The 26,889-nt window shown below is 48.4% G+C and overlaps 1 protein-coding gene across 2 annotated transcripts in view; it reads right to left on the bottom strand.

Annotated features, from left to right (window-relative positions):
• Positions 1–588: 588 nt before the first annotated feature.
• Positions 589–26,889, bottom strand: part of WDR7 (WD repeat domain 7) — a 43,676-nt gene continuing 17,375 nt past the window's right edge. For both annotated transcript variants that reach the window (XM_062512947.1, XM_062512948.1), the window contains 9 exons: positions 19,524–19,745; positions 15,969–16,155; positions 13,158–13,275; positions 12,804–12,953; positions 11,937–12,019; positions 9,795–9,894; positions 3,850–3,954; positions 2,657–2,860; positions 589–1,811 (listed from right to left, as the gene is read on the bottom strand). In XM_062512947.1, coding sequence (XP_062368931.1) covers positions 2,657–2,860; positions 3,850–3,954; positions 9,795–9,894; positions 11,937–12,019; positions 12,804–12,953; positions 13,158–13,275; positions 15,969–16,155; positions 19,524–19,745 — 1,169 coding nt within the window. In that variant the 3' untranslated portion in view covers positions 589–1,811. The remainder of the gene's footprint in view (positions 1,812–2,656; positions 2,861–3,849; positions 3,955–9,794; positions 9,895–11,936; positions 12,020–12,803; positions 12,954–13,157; positions 13,276–15,968; positions 16,156–19,523; positions 19,746–26,889) is intronic.

Genomic DNA, 26,889 nt, shown 5'->3' with positions numbered 1-26,889 from the left:
AGACATGGATTTGGCAATGTTCCACCCTGCCCTACAGGTGAAGGACATCTGGATCCCACCTGGCATTGCCCACCCAGCCTCCAGAGAGCAGAGGCTGAACGCATCCACGCACTCTGAAAAGGGAGAAGTCCCCCAATTTCTGTGGGGTTTGTGTTTGGGGTCTGATCAGGTAATTCCTGCCCTGCTCCAGAGCACCCCACGGCACAGGGGCTTCCTCTGCAGGCTGATGGCTGCCATTCCTTCAAAACAGTTTATCCCAGATTCCAGCCCAGTCAATTTAATTACTGCACTTAATTCCTCTGTGGGGAATTCACCTCTGCTCTGGAGCCAGCCTGGCAGAGCTGGGGGTGCTCACCTGCACAAGGGAAGGCTCCAGGGAAAGCTCAGAGCCCCTGGCAGTGCCCGAAGGGGTTCCAGGAGAGCTGGGGAGGATGACCCTTAATGTCCTTCCAACCCAAACCATTCCAGGATTCTGCTCTCATTCCAAAGGAAATGGGAGAAATTCATTCAAGAGCAACAGATTCCTGATGACTGGGCAAAGAATCATGAGCAGGAGATCACTGACAGCCACGAAAACCAACACATGGTTTCAGTCCAGTTTTATTCCACAAGCATATTTACACCAGGAATTTTAATCCACAGAGGGCAGGGAGTGGATGTGTGGAGAAGCAGACACTGGAGCCATCACATGGTGACTTCAGGTGTCCCAGTGTGCCACTGGAAGCTGCCAGGGATGCCAGGACACCTCCACATTCGCAGGGACAAGGCCAAGGACACGCACGGAAAGCTCGCAGCGGGATTGGGAGCAGCCCCTGGGACACAACAACTCCCCAGAGCTTGTGGGCAACATTCCTAATGCTCTGAGCTTCCTGCTTTTGAACTGAATTGTACCAGCACACAGATATGGAGCTCCTGGGCTGCAAATCCCACCTGGGTACTACACAAATAACCCACATTGGAATAAAAGGGATTTATTTTCTCATTTGGAGCCATGTGAAAAATTAATTCCTTCATTTTTTCAGGTACCATTTTTAGCTTAGCAGGTAGTACCAGCCTCAGGTTGGAGCTCTGCAGCCAAGGAAAAGCTGCACAAACAGAGATACTGAAATAAAAGAGGATTTGAAAGATTTTTTTCTCTTTCCCATGAGCAGAAACCAGCAAATTGCACACAAAGTATTCCACAAAATCAGATATGTAAGAAGGAAACACAGTCACAGCGAGTGTCACACAGGAATATTCCTACTGAAGGAAATATTTCAGTACATCCAGTCAATAATTCATTTTTCCCATAATTTTGATCATTTTTCCATTCAAAATGGCCCCCTTTGTCCTTATTTAAATAAATACCTGCACTGGTGGCAAAAAACACCTTTCTATATAAATACTGCCTTTTTTTTCCAAGTCTGCCATTTAACAGGATTTTTAAATTACTTATTTACACGTGGACTATCATTTTTCCTTCCAGCCTGGGCACAGCAGCATTTCCAATCCCCTCAGAAATGGGGATTTCACCCCCTTGGGATCAGCACTCCCCAAAAATTCCAGCCCCCCATTCCCAGGCAGGTACCTGGCTCCGGGGGCATCACCCACCAGCATTCCACGGTCCATGTAAACACGAGTGTTTTTGGTAAACACTGAGATCCTGGGAGGCTCCGGAGGGAGGAGGGGTTGGATGAGATCGGGTGGGGAGGGGCCGGGCTCAGCCGGGCTCCTGCCCCCGAGGATCGGGATGAGATCGGGAGGAGCTGAACCTGATCCCGCTCCTGATCCCGTTCTGCCGGCCGCGGAGCAGCCCCGGGGCTTTCTTCATCCTGGGTGCAAGGAAAAGCTGTCAGTGCCACCAGCCGGACAGCAAGGATGGGATGAACCCCTGGGATCCAGGCAGGATTCCCTCAGGTCCTCACTGAGCCCCTGGGATCCTGGCAGGATTCCCTCAGATTCTCACTAAGCCCTTGAGATCCAGGCAGGATTCCCTGGGATCCCAGCCCCAGGAGCCGGGCCAGCCCCTGTCCCTGTTCCCAGGGCTGTCCCAGGCCTGCCCCTGTTCCCGGGGCTGTCCCAGCCTGTCCCTGTTCCCAGGTCTGTCCCAGATCTATCCCAGGCTGTCCCTGTCCCTGTTCCCAGGTCTGTCCCAGGTCTCTCCTAGGGCTGTCCCAGGTCTGTCCCAGGGGGCTGTCCCTGTCCCTGTTCCCAGGCTGTCCCAGGTCTATCCCAGGCTGTCCCAGGTCTGTCCCAGGCTGTCCCAGGTCTGTCCCAGGTCTATCCCAGGCTGTCCTAGGTCTGTTCCCAGGTCTATCCCAGGTCTGTCCCAGGTCTATCCCAGGTCTGTCCCAGGTCTCTCCCAGGGCTGTCCCAGGTCTGTCCCAGGGGGCTGTCCCTGTCCCTGTTCCCAGGCTGTCCCAGGTCTATCCCAGGCTGTCCCAGGTCTGTCCCAGGTCTATCCCAGGCTGTCCCAGGTCTGTCCCAGGCTGTCCCAGGTCTGTCCCAGGGGGCTGTCCCTGTTCCCAGGCTGTCCCAGGTCTGTCCCAGGGCTGTCCCAGGTCTGTCCCAGGTCTATCCCAGGCTGTCCTAGGTCTGTTCCCAGGTCTATCCCAGGTCTGTCCCAGGTCTATCCCAGGCTGTCCCAGGTCTGTCCCAGGTCTGTCCCAGGCTGTACCTAGACCATGAAGCGGTGCTCCTTGCCGTCGTGGGCCATGAGGATGATGTTGCGGTTGGAGGTCCAGATGAGCCGGGCCAGCCGCAGCGCCGTGTGCGAGCCGGGAGACGCCGGCTGCACCGGGGGCACCTGGAACGTCTTGACACAGCGCAGCTGGGGCGCCGAGTTCAGCATGCCGATGCTTCCCAGCAGGGACGTGTTCATCTGCGGGGACACCTGCCTCAGCTGGGGCTGCTGGACGGGCTCCTCCCCAGAGACCACATGCCCAGCTCCTGAATTCCCACATGCCCAGCTCCTCCTGAATTCCCACATGCCCAGCTCCTCCTGAATTCCCACATCCCACCAGGAGCGTTGCTCGGAAACTCCCGAGTGCAGCTGAGCAAGAGCCACCCTGAAGGATCAGGGAATGGTTTGAGTGGGAAGGGACCTGGGAGCTCATCCAGGCCCACCCATCCATCCCCACTTCCCACTAGGTTCTCCAAGCCCTGTTTAACCCAGTCTTAGACACTTGCAGGGATCTACTGGGCTCCATTCCTGGGAAAACAGGCCCAGCACTGCTGGTGCCAGCTCCAAATGGTGAAAACTCAGATTCCCCAGCCCAAGCCTTGGGAACAGCACTCTCCATCCCCCACAGGCACGGCCATCCCAGCATTTCTGTGCCCAGGAAACCTTGGCAAACCCCGGGCTGCGTTGCTGCTGCTGCTGTTGCCATGTCCTGAATTCTGAGCACCCCTTCTCCTGGCTCTCCCCGTGTCAGGGGTGTAAATCACGGCATCCCGAGCGAGCCCCACTGACATTTCCACAATTTAAATCATCTTGAGTAATAACCCTTTTAGGATGACTAATGCTCCTGATTTTCCTGCATTAATAATCGTGCCAAACACGACACGGAAGGGAAAAATCACCAGTGCACGTCTGAGGTCACATCTGAGAACTACACAGAGCATGTTTAACCCTTTGTGCTTGGGTTGGAACATCTCATTCCACACCCCTGCCACGGCAGGGACACCTTCCACTAGTCCAGGCTGCTCCAAGCCCAATCCATCTGGAGCTGGATTAAAATCCCTTCCGTCCCTTGGGGTTTTTTTCCGTGCTGAAGCAATTAAACGCAGGGAACGAAGGGATAAAATCCTGATGAGTTTGCTGAGGAGGTGGCACGGAGGGAGGGAGGGCTGGCAGTGTGAAATGCTTACCTGCCAGAAGCACAGGTGGCTGTCAGAGTTGGAGTAGGTGGCCAGGTAGCGACCGTCGGGGGCGAAGGCCACGGCAGTGACGGGTCCCTTGTGGCCGTGGATCGTCTGGGAACAGGAAGGCAGGACACCTGTGACCCGACAGCCCAGGGAAACGTGCTCCTCTCCCACACAGAACCCCCACAAAGCTCCAAAAGGCACGAGGCTGTATGAAACCCAAGATGCCACGTGGTTTTCTCCTGGAAAATGCCATTCCTTACTGGGTCAGTGTTAGCAGTGCTCCCGTGTCCATCCCCAGGTTATTAAAAACCCTTCTCAGGGTGTGCACCTGGAATGAGCCTGATCTATTAAGAACCCATCAATATATTCATTTATTCCTCCTGGCAAAGGTGAGTGAACTCCAAATCTCTCTCTTTAACAGGATCCCCACAGTTAATTAATTAGCTGATCCCCCATTTTAGCACTCAACAAGCATGGAATAGTTGCCAATTAAATATGTTTTGGTGACACGAAGGAAAGAATCAATAGGAGCAGCACACTTGTTGCTCTTTTTACTCCTGGAATAGGTTTCAAGAAGTACAAATCCTTCAGGGAATCCAGCTGCTTTGTTATTTAAAGGAAGTGCTTCTCTAATTGATGCTAACCCTTTTGCAGCCAGGATTTCTGTGCTGCTAGCTTGTGTTTTCCATGAGGAAGTGAAGCAAAGCCACATCACTGCTTCTCATTCCAAATATTCCAAGTTACCCCACACAGCTGAACGAGCACAGAGTGGAAATTCTGGGAAAATCTGGGTGATACCACTTTGGAAATGTTTTAATTCTGTCTGACAAGGACGGTGGGACCAAATGCAGCTGCTTCCAGCTTCCCCCTGCCCAGGTTTCTAATGGCAAGGTTTTTAATGGGAGTCTACTGGATTTCTGCACCTGCCCCTCTGCACCACAGGATACACTCGAGCTATTCCACAACCTAATTCCAAGTGTTTGGGAAAGTCTCCTTTCAGCTGCAATATTCCACTAAAAGCGAAGTAAAAATCCCACACTGGATCAACTTTCTATTAATAAATGCATATTTTAAATTGATAATGCCCTCCTGGAGATGCCCCCTAGTATCTGATCCCCTTTATTAGCTGGTATTTCTCATTCCAGATGCCAGGGGTTCCTTAAATAAAAGGGAAAGCAGCACTGCCCTTCCAGTGCACCCTAAAAACAGAGACAGGGAACCCTCAGCTCCAAGCTTGGCACAGGATACAAAGCATCCAGGGATGGCTGATGGCAACCAAAGGCATCTATAGGAGGACCCAATAAATCTGAATTTAGCTGTTGGGAACTAAAGGAGGAGGTGACTCTGTAACCCCTTCCTGGAGCCACAACAGATGGAAAGTCATGGATAAAAGAAAGTAAAAATGTTCTTACCAAGCTTTCCAAAAGAAATCCCTGCTTTTGGAAATCTCTGTTAACTCACACCAGTTTCAGCACCTTTAATAATTTAATTTAAGAGATAAATTCATGACAATCCCCTCATCAGTTACTGGGCACGTTTAGAAAAGGCCATTGGCCCATCCAATTAATGGCTATGCTAATGGTCAGTAATGACCTCTTCTCTGGAATTTAGGGATGTGCTTTGCAGGGAGCAGCCTCTCCTGGCTGCCCTGCACTTGGAAATGCAGGTGTGCATTGCAGGATGAACACCTTCAAAGCACTGTTTGAAAGAACAGCAGCTTTTACTCTGTAATTCATTAAGCCAAGCCACGATTCATTCCAAATGGAATATTAAATCCTTTCCTGCCTTCCACATAAATCAAACTTTGCCAAGGCATCCAGGACTGAAATAAAATCAGCCCCTGCACAATCCAATTAATGCTCCGATTGCTGGGATTTTAATTCTGGAAGGATCCAGGACCAAACATTATTGATTCCAGCCCAGGCTTAAAAGTGGTTTTTGCTTTGAAATAAACCCAAAATAACTTCTGTTTCTCTTTAATCTTCCGGTGCAAATGACCCAGATTTTAGGTACAAAAATTACATGTATTTCTGAAATGCAGCTCTAAATATTTATGATGAATCCCAAGATTTAATCAATAAAAATGGAATATTTCAGACTCTCTCCTTATAGACCCCAATATGTTCCTAAAGGAAAAGAAGATAATTAAATGACCTGTACTGAGAAATTAATTGGGGGATTTCGGGCCAGACTCTGGCACTCAGCAAGGATTTACCTGGGAAAATTCCCACTTTAATATTTCCCATTATCCCAAAATCAATTATCAGTTATCCTAAAATTTGGTTACCTGTAATCTCCCTCTCCAGTCCGATTTTAGTGTTTAATTTGATATAAAATGCAACTTTATATCATCAGTATTTTCCTGTGTTACTGCACCTTTAAGTGCAGGATTTTTAACTGTGTGTTAATAATTAGGACTGTTACACAAAACATTAAAAATTTGGCTGGAATTTAATATTATTTCAGTGTTTAATTGGGCAAACAGAGCTTGTGCTCAACGATACTTTAATCCCGCTGCCTAATCCTTTTAATATTGTTACAAATTAATTACAGCTGTAATTATTAATCCAAGTGGTTTATTTGGGGATAGAACTTGCCATTTGTGCTTAATCCTGTGCGTTTGGTTTGGCGGGGAGGGTTTGAAAGCTGGGAAAACAAAGGGCACATTTCCTTTCCAGGTGGAGCTGCTGCTCTCAGAACTGTTTTCCAATTCCCTGTGAACCATCAATTATCTTTATCAAATCCCAGGATCTCATCTCAGCCCCTGATCAAGATGGAGACTTATTTGAGCAGGGCTATCCGTGCATCAAGGCCAGGGCCAGGGAGAAGCTGGGAGGAAGGAATCAATAGTCATCAGCAGATTGTTTGTGCTCAGGTGCTCAGGGAAGCTCCTCCTGGCTTTTTGGGAAGTTTAACCTTTGCCTCACCTGAGTTCCAGGAGTGCTCCAAATCCTGGAGCCATCCCACTGAAACCAGGAAAATCCCACATGCCCTGGGAGGCTCAGCCTAAAGGGACAGCCCTGGCAGGGAGAAATCACAGGGAGGATTTGGTACTGACAGGCAAGCAGCTCCCCGTGATCCAGAGAAAACTGGGATGAGAGAAGATCACCCGTGAATCTCTCACGTGGGGCACTTGGATCCTGCCCATCTAGCCAGCCAGGAAAAACTCCCATCTAGCCAGTCAGGAGTTCCCATCTATCTAACCAGGAATTCCCATCTATCTAGCCAGGAAAAACTCCCATCTAGGCAGCCAGGAATTCCCATCTATCTAACCAGGAATTCCCATCTAGCCAGCCAGGAATTCCCATCTCTCTAACCAGGAATTCCCATCTACCCAGCCAAGAATCCCCATCTAGCCAGCCAGGAATTCCCATCTAGCCAGCCAGGAATCCCCATCTAGCCAGCCAGGAAAAACTCCCACCTATCCAGCCAGGAACAATTCCCACCTGTCCAGTCAGGAATTCTCTGCATGAAGGAATTCAGATAATCTGCTCACAAAGCCTTCTCCAGCTAGGGAAAGCACTGCAAATGTTACAGGTGTTTCTTTCCAAAATAATAATAAAGCTTAGCTCGTTTCTTAAGGAATTCTGAGCTTCAGAATGGAATTTCTATAATCTCTGTGGGGGAATGGGTGAGGAGGAAAATGGAGGGGAAGGAGTGCGGGGGAATATGGAGGAATGAATGAGAGGGAAAATGTGAGGGGGAATGAGTGAGGGGGAAATGTGAGGGGAAAATGGAGGGTGAGTGTGTGAGGGGGAAAATGTGAGCGGGAAAATGGAGGGGAATGAATGAGGGGGAATATGCAGGAATGAGTATGGGGAAATGAGTGAGGGGGGAATATGGAAGGGCAACATGGAGGGGAAATATGGAGCAGGAATGAGTGAGGGGGAAAATGGAGGGTGAGTGTGTGAGGGGAACATGGAGGGGGAATGAATGAAGGGAACGAGTGAGGGGAACGTGGAAGGGGAATGAGTGAGGGGAAATGAGTGAGGGGAACGAGTCGGGGGGAACATGGAGGGGAACGAGTGGGGGAACAGGAGGGGAACGAGTCGGGGGAACATGGAGGGGAACGAGTCGGGGGAACATGGAGGGGAACGAGTGGGGGAACAGGAGGGGAACGAGTGGGGGAACAGGAGGGGAACGAGTGGGGGGAACATGGAGGGGAACGAGTGGGGGAACAGGAGGGGAACGAGTGGGGGGGAACATGGAGGGGAACGAGTGGGGGGAACATGGAGGGGAACGAGTGGGGGGAACAGGAGGGGAACGAGTGGGGGAACAGGAGGGGAACGAGTGGGGGGAACAGGAGGGGAACGAGTGGGGGGAACATGGAGGGGAACGAGTGGGGGGAACATGGAGGGGAACGAGTGGGGGGAACAGGAGGGGAATGAGTGGGGGAACATGGAGGGGAACGAGTGGGGGAACAGGAGGGGAACGAGTGGGGGAACACGGAGTGAGGGGGAAGCCAGGAGGCTGTGGCTGCTGTGGGACACGAGCAGAGCGCAGGACACGGATGCTGCTGGCAGCGGGCACGCAGCCACCTCCCAGCTGGCTCCCAGAGGGAAGAGCTGAGGCCGAGGCTGTGGCCGAGGCTGAGCTGGCTCCGGGGCACGGAGCACCCGGGCAGCTCACGACCAGTGTCACGATGAGTGTCCTGGAGACACCCGGAGCCCCGCAGCGGGCGGCTGCGGGTCAGTGCCTCCCCTGACAGTCGCTGCTGGGGGAATAATCAGCAGCCAGGCTGGCATCTCTGCCGGCTGCCAACAGCTGAAGGACAAATCCATAGGGCGTGGGAAGGGCGCCGCCCGCTTCCGGGGCTGCCAAAATCCCCACGGAGCCCCAGCCTGCCCCTGGCCCACGTGGGGAACAGCAGCAGCACCCAAAGGGTCCAATAAAATCATTTCTAGGAGGAGAAACAACCCGGTTTTGTTATTGAATCGTGGGGAAATAGATTAAAGTGTTTGCATTTGGAACAGTCGCAATACAGTCTGCTAATAAAGTAAATTTTAGTGAGGGGAAACCCTATCCTAGATAAATAGATCTATTTATCTATCTATTCATAGCTAGATAGATCTATTTATCTATTTATTTATTTATCTATTTATAGATAAATATCTATAGATAAATATATAGAAAGAGATAAACACCGATTTATTTTTAGTTAAAGGTGGGATTTTTGATATCCATCACCCTACTGATCATTCCAAGTAATTTCTCAGTCAGTTCCTACAAACACCCTTCTTAAAAATCTAAAATTACGTGGAAGAGGGAAAAAAAACCAAAACTCAAAATGCTTTTCGGGATCCTAAAATCCCTCACAGGAAAGGAAATAAAAACCCTGAGTTTTTCTCCAGTGACAACCTTTTCAGCTGCACCATTCTCAAGTTATTCCATGGTTTTTGAGCAGCCAGAAAAATCTGCAGTTGTGAGAAATTAGGTATAAAATTGGATTTGGAGGGAGGAATCTGTATTCAACAAATGGTGTTTATCTGGAAAAATTTTTTATCTTGTGAATAATAATTAAACCTGAAAAGGACCTGTCCTAATTATTCTGGGAGTCCCTTTGCTCTGTTTTCCATGGTTAATGTGGGGGATTATTCTGAACAGTAAGGAACCAAACGTTGTGAACATTCCCCAACAGAGAGTAAATAATTCCCAATTTTTGGGGAAATAAATCCCAAACTTTCAGATCAGGAAATAAGCCTGATAATTAATTTTCTTATTAATCCAGTGGCACAGGAAATGGAGCTAGCAGGACTCGATATCCTTAAATCCTTCATTAAACTATTGATCCCCTTGGTGTTATCCATAATATCCCAGCAGCTCAGCACAGGATGGATGCAGAGCTTGCTGCTCTTTGCTCCCAGGTGTGCTGGGCAGGAATTCTCCCCCAGGCTCTCTTACCTGGCCCCTGTGCTGGGCAGAAGGAATTCTCCCCCAGGCTCTCTTACCTGGCACTTGCCCGTGCGGATGTCGTAGAGCGCCACGGTGCCCTGGCGCGCGCCCACGGCGATGCGGTGACTGCGCTCGTAGTAACTCACCATGTAGAACCTGAGGGCAAAAAGGGGAGACTGGCACACTGAACTCCTCTGGGATTCCACATGATTAATTAAGATGATTAATTAAGGGCTGGAACTGAGGTTTGATTCAGAATTCTGCTCGCTGCCGGTTGCACGCTTGGCGTTCCACAAGAACGACTGATGGGTGATATAGTGCCATGGAATCTGATCAGATTGATCTGTCAGATTTATTGGGGAGTATGGGATAACCACCAGGTCCCTGGATGGAATCTGATCAGATTGATCTGTCAGATTTATTGGGGAGTATGGGATAACCACCAGGTCCCTGGATGGAATCTGATCAGATTGATCTGTCAGATTTATTGGGGAGTATGGGATAACCACCAGGTCCCTGGATGGAATCTGATCAGATTGATCTGTCAGATTTATTGGGGAGTATGGGATAACCACCAGGTCCCTGGATGGAATCTGATCAGATTGATCTGTCAGATTTATTGGGGAGTATGGGATAACCACCAGGTCCCTGGATGGAATCTGATCAGATTGATCTGTCAGATTTATTTGGGAGTATGGGATAACCATCAGGTCCCTGGATGACCACAGGTGTTCTTTGTGCTGGAACACCTCAACGAAGCTGGAATTCAAATGGTTAAGTGCCCACCCAACACTCTGAGTGACTTCAGGGCAGTTCCAGTGAAAGGCAGGGAAGAGGAAGGAGAAATGAGCACACTCATCAATTTTTGATGGGTGTAAAGAAAAAGGGAAATTTGCCATCAAACACTCTCTACTCCAGTAACACCCTTGGGGAAAAGCCTGCAATAGTCCTCAACACCCAGTGTGACCATGTGGCATTTACTGGAATTCCATCAGCTGCAAAATCCAAGGAATTGCAACACCTTGAAACCCGAGAGACACGAAATCCTTATTGCAAATTCAAATCCTTATTGCCAATTCAAATCCTTGGGGATAACACTGAGCCTTATCACAGGGAGAGCAGACCCCTGAAAGTGCACACCGCATTCCCAATTACGTTGGAATTTTGCTAAGTTAAATCTTCCTCTCCCAAAATCTGCCAGGAATCTCTGGAATCAGTCTCAACAAACACACTGCTGAGCATATTTAGGGCTTCAAACCACCCATCCTTCAGACTCCTCTCCTGGCTCCTTGGGATTCCCAGTGCCATAGCAACTGCTGCAGGCAGGTACGAGACACGTTCTGCACTGCAGGATGGCAGCTGGGAAGAAAAGCAGAATGAAACATGGGGAAAAACCAATGAGGAATCAAAGAGAAGGAAGAAAATCCTTAGTTTTTGTGCAGGGAGAAGGAAAAATGCAGCTCAGATGCAGCTTTGCACCCCGGTGTGTCCCTCCCTGAGGTGCTCCCTGCCCTTCCCCTCCCTTTGATCCAAGGATTTTGCCACACGCGTGCGCACGTTACAATTCAGCAGAAGGGACACTGGGATGTTAAAGGGATCAACAGTGGCATGCTGCACAAGTGCTTCCACTTGGAATCTCTCCAGAGATCTCCCCCTTTGCTACAACCTGATGGCAATTTCCCTTGGGCTCCACCATGCCACTGCTGGGTGCTGGATCATTTTTATACTGGCTGTAACCAGGAAATATTACCAGTAATTGCAGGGAATTTTAAAACGCTGGGTCGCCATAAATACATACAGGAATAGGGAGATTGGGCACTAATTCCCATTTATCCTTCCCTTTATGTTTTAAGGAAAGCCACTTAAAGCATCGGGAAGGAGGAAGATCATCTCCATCAGTATCCAACCTGGCAACAGGATAATTGTTCTTTCCTTGAAACTATTCAATATTTTAATAGGTTATTAAATTAAAATGTAATGGCTGACAGGTGATTATTAGAATTTATTGGTTGGACCAGTTGAAGAGGATGACTGGGATATTTATCCACGTTTAAAGATACTGGAAATGCTCCCATTTTATAAATCACCTTTTACTCTTTCTTGTGTCACCTAAAAGACTGTTTCACTCTTAATTAGGAAATATATCCTGCTGGTGATCCTATCATTTAGTTCCCAGTATTCCCAGAGAACAAGCTCACCTGCAGATGGCTGGAAAACATTCCTGAAGACCCTTTTTCTTAACCAAAGATCCTTCCAGGCAGTACATGATGATATCCATCACCTTGGAAACAAAAATTACCATCAACCTGTGCTTTATGTTCTATAATTAAAGCTCTGAAGGTCATCCCATTCCAAGCCCTGCCATCAGCAGGGACACTTTCCAGTAGACCAGGTTGTTCCAAGCTGTGTCCAACCTGGCTTTGACCTTCTTTGCTTAGGATGTTTTCCCCAATAACATGATTCATTTAATACAGTTTAAAGTTTACGAAATGAACTTGGTATAAAGCAAATCCTCTCCACACCTGAAATCCAGATGTGAGAGGAATGACAGACTTGTCTTTACAAACAAGCTGTGGCAGATAAAACCAGCATTGAGAGAAAAAAGAAATAATGGGCTGGATTCCACTGATTGACGAATGGAAAAAAAGATATTTGCCTTTACAAACAAACTGTAGGTTTGCTGATAAATGAAACTGGATATTGAAAGATGAAAGAAGCAATGGGGAAAACCCGTAAGAATTAAAAATTAAAAGAGAGGGTTGTACATTAGAGGCGAATCTCAGGTATCAGGTGTTCAGTATCAGTACTTCAGCCCAGGGGGAAAGAGAGAGGGAAATGTGGATGGGAAATTGGGATAAAAGGAGGTTTGCATCCTCCAAAAATCTGAGAGATCCCAGGGAACACCCCACGGCCTCTCCCTTTATTTGAATAAAGTAAAAGGACTCCTCCGCCTCCTTTCTGGACATAAACCTCTGGTGCTCGTGGCTGAATTTTCACAGCAACACGGAAGGAAACTCCTCGAGAGGAGCCAGACTGGCATGGGGCCCAGGCAGAGGGGGCCTCACCTCCACCAGCAGGTCCACGACATCCGCGGGCATCTTGTCGATGAGGATCTCGATGACGCGCAGGATCTCGCCCTTGGCACGGGCCAGCGTGCTGGTGTGGATGTTCTGCTGGGACTGCGTGTTGGCTGCCAGCGCCGTGTGCCTGTGCACCTGTGGGCACCGGGGACACGGGGTCACCGCCAGGAAGAGCTTTAAAGATCCGCGGGAACGCAGCGCCTCCACGGTCACCGCTAAGCCACACCCTTCAGCTCGGCCGGGGCGGCTCAGCATCCCCAGACAGGCCGTGCCTGGTGCGCACCAGCACCCTCCAAACCCTCCACAAAGGGCTCCCTGCACCCCCCGGGCCCCGCTCACCTCCTTGGCAATGGTGGTGATGAAGGCGGGCGGGCGCGCCGTGGCGATCAGGGACAGCGCGTGGCGAGCCGAGCGCGCCGAGTCCGCAGCCGGGCTCAGGGGCAGCCCCATTGTGATGCTAAACGGGAGCAGCACAAAGGCAGGCACAAAGGAAAGCAGCGTTAGAAATACGGAGGGAAAAGATTAGAACCAGCTTATAATGTCAGTTCAAGGTCACCGGGAGCACTCCGGCAGTTCCAATATAATGGACTCCCAACAAAGAGCAGTGATTAGGAGTCAGGGTGTTCCAGCATCAACCCCAAATCGAATAATTAACCATGAAGATTGAAAACAGTAAGTGCATCTGTCCAAAGTGGCCAAAAGGCCTTGTTAACAAATTATCTGTACGTGCTGAATACATATCACCCCACGGAGGCCCAGGCGAGCCCACAGCGTCTTGCCAAGCATTTCTGGCTTGGTCTTTTACAGTATTTTAAACACAGCTTGAAAAATCCCCCGGCCAGAGTAATTCTCTTTAATTCAAGGCTTTTACTTGCTGTGACAAGATAAGAGCAAAAAGCAATAAAGTACTAAGTACCCAGTAACTGCAAAAATAAAATTTCTATGTGCCCTGCACATTATCCAAAAGTTCCCCAAAATGTAGAAACATGGAATCCCAGGCTGGTTTGGGTTGGAAGGGGTTTTGAGGATCACTTGTTCCACTCCCTGCTATGGACAGAGACACCTTCCTCTCTCCCTGGGTGCTCCAAGCCCAGTCCAGCCTGGCCTTGAACACTTCCAGGGATGAGGCAGCCACGTATTTTTCTGTATAACCTGTGGAAGGAGCTCCTCCTTCTTCCCTGTGCTCTTTGATTTTTTTTGGGAAGGGAATAGCAGGAGTTTATAATCCCAACCAGTTTCTTTCCCCTTCCCATCCCTCACCATCTCTGTACAAAATTAAAATTCCCAAATTCTTCCACAAGGTGATGTCCCCATTGGCCTTTCCTTGGAAAACCACATCTAAACGTAACTTTAAAACTCCTGTCCAGGTGTTCCATGAAAAAGGGAGAAGCCAGGGAAGGAGTTACCCCAGTTCACTTTTGGAGGGGGTTCCCAAAGCCAGCAAACCCCAGGTGCCTCTCTGCCACTTTCCAAAGGCTCCAGCAGTATTTTTCCTTACAGGATATTTGGCAAAGTGTGCATTTTCCTGGAAAGCAACAGGCTTTTAGTGAGTTCCTTAGCTTGGGAGGATGAGGGGAGAGCTGGCCAAAGCAGGACAAAAGCATCCAGACCTTCCTGTTCCACCTCCCAAGAGCTCAGATTGCTCCAAGGCACACGTAAGAATGTGTGGGTTGATTCGAAGGTGATCTGCTGATTTGGGTGCTTCAGATCAGAGAAGCCGTGGCTGCCCTATCCCTGGAATTGTTCCAGGCCAGGCTGGATAGGACTTAGAGCAGCCTGGACTAGTGGAAGGTGCTCCTGCCCATGGTGGAATAGGATGATCCTTAAAATACCCCCCAACCCAAACCATTCCATGAAAATCTGTATGAAACGTAGCCTAATTCAAAAAGCAAGAATACAGCCAAAAATGATTCCTATCATCATCCAAGCCAAGCCATCAAAGCCTAAAAATGCTGGGAAAACACTTTTTTGTCCTCAGAACTGAGCAGCTGCCCTTGGTACAGTCTAACCTCTGGGAACCAGGACGAGCTGCACGAGCGAAGGAGTTCCAAGCACCTGAGTTTTGCCTAACAGCTCAGCTATTCCCTTGATTCAGCAGGGAAAAAAGAAACCCACTCGTTTTCCTGGTCAATAAATGCGATTTCTTCTTTTCTATCTAAAAGCAGAAGCTTGACATAAAAGCTCTTTAATAAAACCTCCGGGAGAGGCGCCGGCAGCTGTGTGCCGTTATTGTGTCCGCGGCAAATCCGGCACAAAGCGGGAGCTCAGCGGGGCTCCGGGAGGGTGAGATCCACACTTAACCCCTGCACACATTGTTGCTCCATTTCTCTCCATCTCCCTCCATCCTGGATCTGTCAGCAACGTAACAGGCCATTTTCAATCTAAATCTTGTTATGGATTAATAAGCAAACGCTTTCGCGCTTATTATGCAATTTATCATGAGGAAAATTGCACCGGGCTCCTCAAGGCTCCACGCTGATCCCTTCATTTATTCCCTGCTCTTTGGAGGGAGAGCCAGACTAATCTTCCTGACAGCTAAGGATGGAATCACACCAGCAGAAGGAGTTGCTGAAGAACTGTGCTCACTTGGATGCTGGAAGGTGGGATTTCCATAGGATGGGGCTAAGGGAAGGGAAAAGGTGCTGGTGCCTCCAGCCACACTACAAGGAATAACTGGAATTCAGACAAAAAATAACGCTAATCCTGTTTGTCCATATTTCTCCTGCCAGCACGTGGCAAGCATTCATTCCTTGTACGCTGAGGAAATTAAAACTTACATAAAATGGGCAATACCTACCTTAGAATAATGTCAGAACCCCCAACACACAGGGACGTGGGAACACATTTCTGGGATTAAACCAGCTTCTTATCGCAGGTACCACTTAAATTGTGTTTGTCAACAAACATTTAATGGAATCATGGAACGGTCCGGGGCCGCCTTTCCCTAACCCAGGCTGCTCTGTCCAACCTGGCCACGGACATTTCCAGTGACCCGGGGGAGCTCCTCTGGGAATTCCATTCCACCTCAGAGCCAAGAGCTCCTTCCCAATCCCCAGCTAACCTTCCCCCCTCACTCCTCACCCCACCACGCTTCAGGACTTGAACCAGCTCGCCCAGGGCCGGGCTAGCTGGGCCAGCTGCAGCACCCACTTGGCCAGCTGCTTCTCGGCGTCGGCGCAGAGCTCCAGCAGCCCCATGAGCACGGCCGACACGTCCATGTACGGCTCCCAGACGGTGAAGCCGCGGCCGATGAGGTCGATGGCGGTCCTGCGGATGGTGCTGTGCGCCGGCAGGCGCGCGCTGGCCGGCTGCAGCAGCAGGAACGTCAGGGCCTTGCCTGGGCAGGGACAGCAGGGATGGTCAGAGAGCTGCACACAGAGCTGCACCCACAGCTGGGCTGTGAAGGACCCCACACACACTCAGTGCCAGCCCCTGCCATGGGCAGCGTCACCTTCCCCAACCACTGCTCCAGCCCCCACCCTGCCCCTGGGCACCCTCTGTGCCACTGCTGCTCTCAAACACAACATCTGCACCACGTAAGAAACAACAACAAATAGATCCGGGGGGAAAAAGCGGGAGGAGTGGATGTGCCGGAAGTATTTCTGAGCAACGCCCCAAACAACCTCCCCAATCTTGAATCCCCATCCAGGTTCTGTACATTTTGGAAATAGTTAATATTTCATTTAACATATGAAACTCCTGAATGCTGAATAAAATTCATTTAACTAATGAAATTAATATTTCATTTAGCAGCCTGCTTCTAAATAAAAGTAATTATGTACACATAAATGGAGGAGGGCTAAACCAAGCAAGGCTTGCCGATAATTTATCGTTATCTCCCCATCATTATTTATTACCCCTCAATAACTGTTTCTCGTGGCAAAGATAATTACTGATTTTATCAGCTTTTTCTTCAACTGCCCTCAACAAGTTGCTTGTTTTGTTTATTTAAACAAGCCTCCTGTTTTAGGGAAAAGCCAACAGAGATTTTTCCAGTTGATTCACACCAACCGCTCTCGATCCCAAAATTCCTTCTGGTCATGCCACGAAGTGGATTTTATGCCTCAAAACCAAAACCTTATTAAAAAGTGCCTCCTCAAGCATTACTCCAATAAAGCACTGCCACCTTTCCTTCCCCTCAGCATCCCAAAGACCCGGTGCCAATGGGTCTCTGGCTGGGACATCTTTGTTCAAAGCTTTGCCTTGGCTTAAAGGAAGGAATTAATATTGACAAAAACATCCCAGCGCTAATGAGTTGTTCGTTAGGGCAATAAACATGTCACATTAGAGTCAGCGCAGCAACGAGGTAATTAGCCCTGGAAAAGCTCAGCACAGCAGGGCTGGAATATCCTGGGATGATCCTGGACCCGGATTTGCTGCTTCCCATTAATATTGTTGAGACAAAAATGCAGGTGTGACTCACTGGACAATTCCTCAGGCAGCCCAGGGAATGCGATTCCTACATCAAGTGGTATTAAAATGGAATTTTATCCCAAGTGCTTCATTCTGCATTGGCACATTTGCTCCTTGTATCACTTTATTAGCCCAGATGCGCCCAAATGCTGAAATTTATCATTTATTTTCACTGCACAGAAGCCCCCTGGATTCCCAAAATGTCTTTCCTTGAGGAATCTCTCCGAGCACACAGCTCCAGGCTGCCTTGTTATCCCCAGTTTACCAATGGATTTTAAAAAATGAAATTATTTGCTCGGGAAAATCAATAGTCCAGGCAGGAATGAGACACTGCAAACTCTGATCAAGATCCAACTAAATCCAAATGATGGACTCCAAGAATAGGATTTAACTTGATTGTGACCCCTTCTGGGTGATTTTTTTTCCCCCGACTGTCCACAGAGAGATAGAACTTTGGAGAGCTGGGTTAAAATTCCTTACCCATTAATCTCTTTCTGCTCCTGGCCTAGTGCATTTTTAGTCTTTTTATTCCAGATCTTCTCCCAGGTATCAAATCAAGATATTTTCAGGCTTAAATTAAAAATCCCTTGTTTTTTGCATAATGATGATCAGATTTTCTTTCTCCCCCAATTACAATCACCTTCCATCTGGAATTGCTCCAGGCTGGGTTGGACAAGGCTTGGAGTGACCTGGGCTAGTGGGAGCCACCCTTGCCCACGGCAGGGGGCAGCCACAGCTTCTCTGGGGAACCTGTGCCAGGGCCTCAGCACCCTCAGAGGCAGGAACTCCTTCCCAATATCCCAGCCAAAGAACCCACCCAACTAACCAGGCAGGGAGATTGCTATTTCTGCTCAGAAATTCCACTTGCTGCCAGGAATCTGGGACACTGTCACGGCAGAGGGGTGTGAGTTAGGAACTGAAATTCTGGCTGGCTTGTTGAACCCAAAGTCCAGCAGAACTGGAGGGACTGCATGGATCTGGCAGCATGGAAATCCTGCTGTTCCCTTTGGGAAGAGGCCCAGGAGATCTCAGTAACTCCATGGACACGGTGTCGCCTGCCAGAGCTAAAGGGCAAAGAGCTGCTCATTAATAACTGCATGGATGGCAGCTGCCTGGAAAACCCCTGGAATTATCCATGGCATCCAGCATTTCCATAGGCTGGCCACAGCAGCCCCATTTCTCAGCCCATTAACTCTGTAAACACAGCAGCAGCTGCAGCTCTGGGGGCACGAGGGGCATCTGCAGCCAGAGATTCCTGGGGTGGCATTCCGTGGTGGAATAGCTCTGAGGGTTCCAGGGATTCGTGCGGGTGCCAGGCAAGGGCACGGCAGGAATTTCTATGGAATTCCAGCCTCTCCAAAAGGCACGCAATCCCAGTTCCACGGCACACAGAAATACCCTGCATTTGATGGATTTATAGCTTGCCCAGAGAAGCTGTGGATTCCCCATCCCTGGAAGTGTCCAAGGCCAGCTGTGACAGGGCTGGGAGCAGCCTGGACAATGAAAGGTGACAGATAACCAAGAACAAATCAAACAAGTGCTCTGCTTCACCTGGGAGGAGACTAAAGCATGGCAGGATTCCAGCAGTTCTCTCCATCAGCACCAATTCCTTGGCAATCTCTTCCTGCACTGTTGGACCCCACAAACCTGGGATTTTTGAGCTTTCTGTGCACTGACCCCCTGGAGAACATTGCTTCTGACCTGAGGCCTTAGAGAAGGCTTCCAAATTTGAGTGGTGGAGTTAAAGTCACAGGTGTGTAGTTAAATAGAAGTGTGTGATTTCACATGGTGAAGGGCTTGGGATTTGGGGTTATAGAATACAGTAATAGGTATGGGACAAAATAGAGGTTCTTGGGCATTGTCTTTTTCTGTCCTCTTCTTCTTAGTTTCAGGTAGTAGTTTTTGGTTGGATAGATAGTGCTGCAGTGCAGGTCACAGGTGTTCAGTTATTAAGTGAAAAATATAAATTTTATAAGTATTAGCTCTTTATTGGATTGTTTAGACCTTGTAACTAGCTCGATTCAGCTCCACTTTGCTCACTTTTAGCTGGTAGCTAAAAGCGTTGCAGAACTCTCTGCGCTTTAGGTAAGATTTAATAAACAACCAAATCCAAACAAAAACTCCATCTGTTTTGTGTCTTTAATCCTAACTCCAAGTAAAAGAAAATCCAAACACACCGCTAATTAACCAGTGACTCTAACCTGTCACGCTGCGCATTCCCGATCCCTCATTCTGCCCTTTTCCATGAAAACTGGAAGGAACCGAAGCAGGAGAGGCCTGGGGGTTACTCACAAGTGTGCCTGGCCAGGGAATAATTGGCTCCAGCGCTGGTGAGGCCGAATCCCTCGGGGATCTGGCTGGAGCTGCGGGGCCGGGTGAGGAGTTTGGGCGGCTCGATCTCGGCGCCGAACTCGGCGCCGATGACGCCCAGCAGCACGATGGCCGTGGCCTGCTTGCGCCGCTCCTCGTAGGACGCGGACACCCTCTTGGGCTGGGGGAGGCCAGCCAGGCAGCCTGCAGTGGGGCAAAACCCAAAGTGAGAGCGGTTTTCAACCCTGCAAACGGAAAACGTGAACTGCCTCGCGGAGGAAACGGACACGCAAAGAGCGGTAGCTGTGTCTTGGTGGGCAGAGGGGTTTTTGGGCACGGAGAGGATTCCAGTTAGCAGGCAAGTCAAAATATCCCTTCAACACCTGCCAAGAACTCGTGGGGACAAATAAACTCCCTCGTTTCCAGGTTTGTTTGCTCAGTGACGTTCTACGTCATTCTGTGTCATTTCTTGATTTCCTTTCTTTAGATTGGCAAGTTATAATCTTTATTGGTCTTAAAAGATGGGCTTTTTTCAGGATAAGTTCCTTGCACTATGTATGATGTAAAAGCAACTTTTTGGTATAGGATCCATCACCACATTCAGGTTTGTATTAAATTTTAGGATAACAGCACACATCATTAAACCAAACTGATATTTTCATACAGTAAAATGTCACCTCTTGGAGTTTTAACAATGGGACAAAAGCCATTTATGAATTCCACAAAACCCAAGTTAAAAAATTTACATAAAAGTGAAATATGTGCTATTAGTTTAACATAGTCCATGGATTCTGAATTCCACTAAGCAGATTTTTTTTTTATTTGGAGTAAAATCCCAAAATCTTAGAAGAAATTATTGGAACAAAACTATAGTCACCTATTCTGACAAAATGAAATCCACTCTTACCTAGAGGTTAATTTTCAACATCCTGGGAAATTCCCCATTTTTTGTTCTAAAAAAATGAGGAAGTTTTAATTCTTCCCAAGAGCTGTTTGCTGAGGAGCTGGGAGTCATCACCTGACATGGGATGAGGCTCATGGATTAATGAAGGGTGGGTTAATGAAGCACAAGGGATGTCTGTTAATGACATCCATGCGGTTCCAGAGCAAAATAAGCAAGCTAACCAAATTTTAGGAGCTGTGGTCAGGCAACCCCACCAGCCAAAAGGGAGAGAAAAACAAGGGAAAACTTAACAATGGGAAGGGAGGTAAAAAGTGGAAAAAATCAATAGCAGCTGCCTTTGGAGGAAGAAGGATGAAAACGGGCTGGAACAAAGCAGGGAAGGGAACTGCTGGAATTGTCCAACAGCTGTTTCTCCCAGGCTCTCCTGAACATGTGTCCCACTGGCTGCCACAGCCCAGGTGGCCTCCCAGCCCACCCCAGGTGCCCAGGAGCCACCTGAGGCTCGGCACTGCAGGATGTTGGATGCCACGGCAGGGCCCTGACTGCTGGGCTGAGCACAGCCCTGGCTCTGGATCCCAGCTCTGGATCCCAGCTCTGGATCCCAGCTCTGGATCCCGGCTCTGGATCCTAGCTCTGGATCTCAGCCCTGGCTCTGGATCCCGGCTCTGGATCCCAGCTCTGGATCCCGGCTCTGGATCCTAGCTCTGGATCTCAGCCCTGGCTCTGGATCCCGGCTCTGGATCCCAGCTCTGGATCCCAGCTCTGGCTGTGGATCCCAGCCCTTGCTGCTCTCCAGGAGCAGGAGCACAGCAGATGCTGGAGCAGGGCTGTGCATGGGGATCCCAGCTCTGGATCCCAGCTCTGGCTGTGGACCCCAGCCCTTGCTGCTCTCCAGGAGCAGGAGCACAGCAGATGCTGGAGCAGGGCTGTGCATGGGGATCCCAGCTCTGGCTGTGGATCCCTGTGGATCCCAGCCCTTGCTGCTCTCCAGGAGCAGAAGCACAGCAGATGCTGGAGCAGGGCTGTGCATGGGGATCCCAGCTCTGGATCCCAGCTCTGGCTGTGGATCCCTGTGGATCCCAGCCCTTGCTGCTCTCCAGGAGCAGGAGCACAGCAGATGCTGGAGCAGGGCTGTGCATGGGGATCCCAGCTCTGGCTGTGGATCCCAGCCCTTGCTGCTCTCCAGGAGCAGGAGCACAGCAGATGCTGGAGCAGGGCTGTGCATGGGGATCCCAGCTCTGGATCCCAGCTCTGGCTGTGGATCCCTGTGGATCCCAGCCCTTGCTGCTCTCCAGGAGCAGGAGCACAGCAGATGCTGGAGCAGGGCTGTGCATGTGGATCAATACCCGGGTGCTGACCCCAGCCCATGCAGCTCTGGCCTGGAAGAAAGGAAAAGCCAACACGTGTGCTGCTTCCAGTAGGAAATGAAACACTGTGAGCCTCCCCCATCCAGGGATTACAGACACACTGAGTTAACCCTTCACTGCATCCCACAGGGAGCATCCTGCCCACTGCAGAATGATTTAGGGTGAAAGGGGTGCAAAGATCATCCCATCCTGCTCCCTTCACACTCTCCATTAGCCCAGGTTGCTCCAACCTGGCTTTGGACACCTCCAGGGATGGGGAATCCTCAAGATCTCTGCATCAAAAGAATTTTCATGTATCAGCCTGGAATGGCAAAAAAACCCCAAAAAACTACTGGGAATCCACAAGCTCCATCCTCATCCACAATCTTCCTGGGAAAGCTCCCAGGCCTGGGCTGGGGACCAGGAGCTGAGCTCCTTCCTGCTGCTCCCCCTGTGCCAAGATGTCACTCTTTGTTAACCCCACGAGAAATTCCAACCAGGACAGGCTGGGAAAGACCCCACAGTGTTCCATCAGCAATCTGGGATATGACAGTATGGAGAATTTTCTGCCTCAAAAAGAAAATGACCCCCAAAATCCTCCAAACCTACCAGAATCCAAGAAATTAAAAACTAACCAACCAAACCCCTCAAGCGCAGCAAAATTTTGACCTTGCCCTGGAAAACCCTGGATGGGGAAAAAATCTGCTTAAATAGAGGGGGATACAAACTCCTTCATATCTGATTTCTGTTTGTTTGTTTGCTGGTTTTGTTTTCGTTTTTTTAATTACTAGGGGAAGCCCCCAATTAATGGGAACAATTTTGCCCAGCTGAAGTGCCAGGCAGAATTTCCACTGGAAGAACACGTGGCTGAGGAGCCCTCTGATTTGGCTGTGGAAATTTGGTATTTTCCCCCCGTGCCGCGTCTCCCTTTAATCACGGCGAGGGCTGACACGCAGATCCATTTTCCTGACAGGACGCTTGATCACCCTATCACAGGGAGAAAATTAATAACCTCCAAGAGCTCTGTGTGGAAAACAGAAGCTGTGGTGCCAGAAGGACAAAAAACCATGGGGATTTGAGTTGGAAAAACCCCAGTTGGGGTTGAGACAAAAATAATCCTCAACATTCCCATTTGTAAGCACACCCACCAAAGGGCTGGAAGTGCTGGAGCAGAGTGGAGAAGGGCTGGGAATGTGGGTGGATATCCCCAAATGTCCATGGTTTCCCAGGGTGTGGGTATTGATCCCGCCATGGGGTCAGGCTGCAGAGTGCCCAGCTCCTGTTAATTGGCTTTGCACACTTCTGGGGGAAAATTAATTTCAGCCCAGCTTACAATAAAAGGATTAAAGCCCTAGTAAGTTCTCCAGGTTTAAGTGGCAGAGGAATCGATGGGTTTGGGTTAAGGAGGTTTTAGGAGAGGTGAACTCTGGATTTGGGGAGCTGGAGGACAGAGCCAGGAATCAATCCCAAAATCCAGCCCTCAAGGGGTCTGATCCACCAAATCCATGTCCAGCCCTGCTCAGAGAATCCCTGGGGATTCCCACAACACTTCCATCGGGCTCAGCACTGGGTATACTCACTGCATAAAGTGACACCTGGAAATACAGAAATGCTGGAAATAGAGATCTCAAATAGAGATCTCAAAATGAGATTTGCTCAACACACAGAGAGTCTTGAGGACTCTCTCCAAATAAATCAGAAATGAAAATATTACCTAGGAATCCCAGTGACAGTGACCACAAGGAAAATGCAGGAATGCAGGAAAATCTTTTATAAAACCCTGGTTACTCATCAGCAAACTGCTGTTAGCAAAAGTCTCTGGATTGCCTGGATTGGAAGTGGGGCCATTCCTACATCCACAGCTCCCTCAGCTGGCCCCGCAGAGAAGGGAGCAGGAATTCCTGCCTGGAAGGGCTCACACAAGGGGAACTTAGGGAATTTCTCCCTGACAGCCCACCGTGGAAATCCAGGGGAATGTGGGAAGTGAAGAGCCCTTGCCCGTGCCTGGGAACTCTGACATGCAGGATTCCTGCTTGGATGAGGGACACCCAAACCTGGATTTCAACCAAGACACACCACCTCCTCATCAATCTTTCCACTATTCCCAGGACTGGAAAACACCAGCACAAAACCACACTGCAGATTATCCATGTCCAGCTCAAATGCTGGATGAATTCCATCTGCCCAGGAGAAGCAGCAGAAGCATTTGAGTTCCAAACAAGTGGGATTGTTGTGTTTGCTGCCTGATGATGCCCCCATCAGGGATCTCCTGGCCTCACCTGCTGATCTCAAAGGGTTAAACTCCCATTTCCCCCAAAATTCGGAGCTGCTTTCAACCAAGCGTGGCTTTAAATCCATCCCAACGTGGAGGGAGGTCTGAGTGCCACCAGTAACTCCCAGTTAGCCCCATCCTGCCAAAAACTGCACACCTGGACTTGGAGATGTTTGTGGAGTCCCACGTGCCCTGGGATCATGGAATGGGCTGGAAAGGATTTTTAATCACCCCAATTTTAATTGTTTTTACTCTTCAATTCCTTGCAAAAAAGTCATCATCAGTCCAAATGGGAAACCCAGATTGGAACTGGTTTTAGTGGAGTCTTCCCTTTATCTAGAGAGATCTGGCATTTCTTATTAATTTATTATTAATCCCTTATTAAATCCTGCTAAAAATATGGTCCCTTCCACAGTAATTCAGTGCCAATTACTCACTTCTAATAAAAAAAATGTCAATACAATGAGTGCTCTGGAATATCTGGAATTCTAAATTGGGAATAATTTAATGACAGAGCTCTTTAAGTGCTCTGGGAGTTGCCATGCATTACTAGAAACTACAACTTAATTTCTTTAATTGCAGGTAGAAGATGTCCTTTTCCACACATAAAGTGAGTATTTTTGCAGCCACTCCTGTCTCCTGCAGTTTACTGGAATTTTCTGCTCCCTTTTATGAGGGAATATTTCACTGTGCTGCAGCATCTGGGAACACAAAATGGGTGAGGATGCTGCAGCCTTTTCCAGGCAAACAGGCAGAGACAAAATGGATTCTGTGCTGCTTGGATGGGGAATATCAAGCACCTTTTATCCAGGTTTTTAAAGCATCAAAATTTTCCTCAGAGGGGACATTTAAGGGATGATAACCTCAATTTTTAAAAAAATCTGTTTATTGCTACCAGGATTTCGATATAAAGAGCCTTTAGACCAATGATCTTTAACACTTAACTAAACTGGAGTTGAACTTCAGTGACAACTTCCCAACAGGATCACTTGGAACGAATAGGGATGAGCAAGACTTCATTTGGAGTAGTTACAGCCCAAATTACAGCCAAAATAAAAATAAAAACACCACTTTCCAATACAATTAGGGTTTTTTTTTGTTTTTAATGTGCGGGAATGGGATTTTGGAGCTTCAGCATCAATTTACCTACAAAAATTTACCCACAAAAAATGGAACCACCATCAAGAAATACCATTTCCAAAGGGATTGAATGGAACTAACTCACCAATTTCTCTTTTAGTAAGCAACCACGAGATGTTTTCAAACCTGCAGAGTCCAGTCAGGACCTCTCCCTCCCTTCCCACCCCACTCCTGGAGCTGGACAGCCTGAAGGAATCCCAGCATTTGTTTTAGGGAGCTGAAGGACAAACCAGGAGCACATTCCTGCCACACACTCAAAAAGAAAATGCAGGAAACCATCCCAGGAGTGCTCCTGCCTCCTGTCCCTGAGCCAGCAGGGATAAATCACAGCAAAAATGGATTCAGGACAAAGAAACATGACTTTTCCCAAAGAAATATGAATTTTTCAGGGTTCCACAGCCCTCCACACCTGCAGGGATGGGGCTGAGCACAGCTCCCAGCTCTGCTCCAATGCTTCTCCTTTCATTAGAAACCAGCCCCAAACTGGTTTTGGGGAGTTGGGAACTTCCTTAACGGATATTCCTGGTGGCAGATGCTGATCCCACAGATGGCCAGCCCCAAAGTCCTCGTGGAGCTGAATGGGGTTTACTGGGAGACATCTGCTTCCCTGGCAGATGCCCAAAGCTTCCCAGCACAGGCCTTGCTGGAAAACCTCTGTTCCTGAGCCATATTCCTTGAAAAATGAAAAATTTAAACCCCCTTTTCCTGAGCCATATTCCTTGAAAAACACCACTTAAACTCTTTCCCCCTTCACTGCCACTGGGGGAAAGGAAAGTTTAGGAAAGGAGAGTTTAGGAAAGTTTAGGAAAGGAGAGTTTAGGAAAGTTTAGGAAAGGAGAGTTTAGGAAAGGAGAGTTTAGGAAAGGAGAGTTTAGGAAAGGAGAGTTTAGGAAAGTTTAGGAAAGGAAAGTTTAGGAAAGTTTAGGAAAGGAAAGTTTAGGAAAGTTTAGGAAAGGAAAGTTTAGGAAAGTTTAGGAAAGGAAAGGAAAGTTTAGGAAAGGAAAGGAAAGTTTAGGAAAGGAAAGGAAAGTTTAGGAAAGTTTAGGAAAGGAAAGTTTAGGAAAGTTTAGGAAAGGAAAGTTTAGGAAAGTTTAGGAAAGGAAAGTTTAGGAAAGGAAAGTTTAGGAAAGGAAAGTTTAGGAAAGGAAAGTTTAGGAAAGGAAAGTTTAGGAAAGGAAAGTTTAGGAAAGGAAAGGAAAGTTTAGGAAAGGAAAGGAAAGTTTAGGAAAGGAAAGGAAAGTTTAGGAAAGGAAAGGAAAGTTTAGGAAAGGAAAGGAAAGTTTAGGAAAGGAAAGGAAAGTTTAGGAAAGGAAAGGAAAGTTTAGGAAAGGAAAGGAAAGTTTAGGAAAGGAAAGGAAAGTTTAGGAAAGGAAAGGAAAGTTTAGGAAAGGAAAGGAAAGTTTAGGAAAGGAAAGGAAAGTTTAGGAAAGGAAAGGAAAGTTTAGGAAAGGAAAGGAAAGTTTAGGAAAGGAAAGGAAAGTTTAGGAAAGGAAAGGAAAGTTTAGGAAAGGAAAGGAAAGTTTAGGAAAGGAAAGGAAAGTTTAGGAAAGGAAAGGAAAGTTTAGGAAAGGAAAGGAAAGTTTAGGAAAGGAAAGGAAAGTTTAGGAAAGGAAAGTTTAGGAAAGGAAAGGAAAGTTTAGGAAAGGAAAGTTTAGGAAAGGAAAGTTTAGGAAAGGAAAGTTTAGG

Source organism: Cinclus cinclus, chromosome Z (assembly GCF_963662255.1).
Source record: "Cinclus cinclus chromosome Z, bCinCin1.1, whole genome shotgun sequence".
In the NCBI taxonomy this organism is placed as follows: Eukaryota; Metazoa; Chordata; class Aves; order Passeriformes; family Cinclidae; genus Cinclus; species Cinclus cinclus.
The sequence above is the reverse complement of the archived record's forward strand: the minus strand, read 5'-3'. Positions and strand labels throughout refer to the sequence as shown.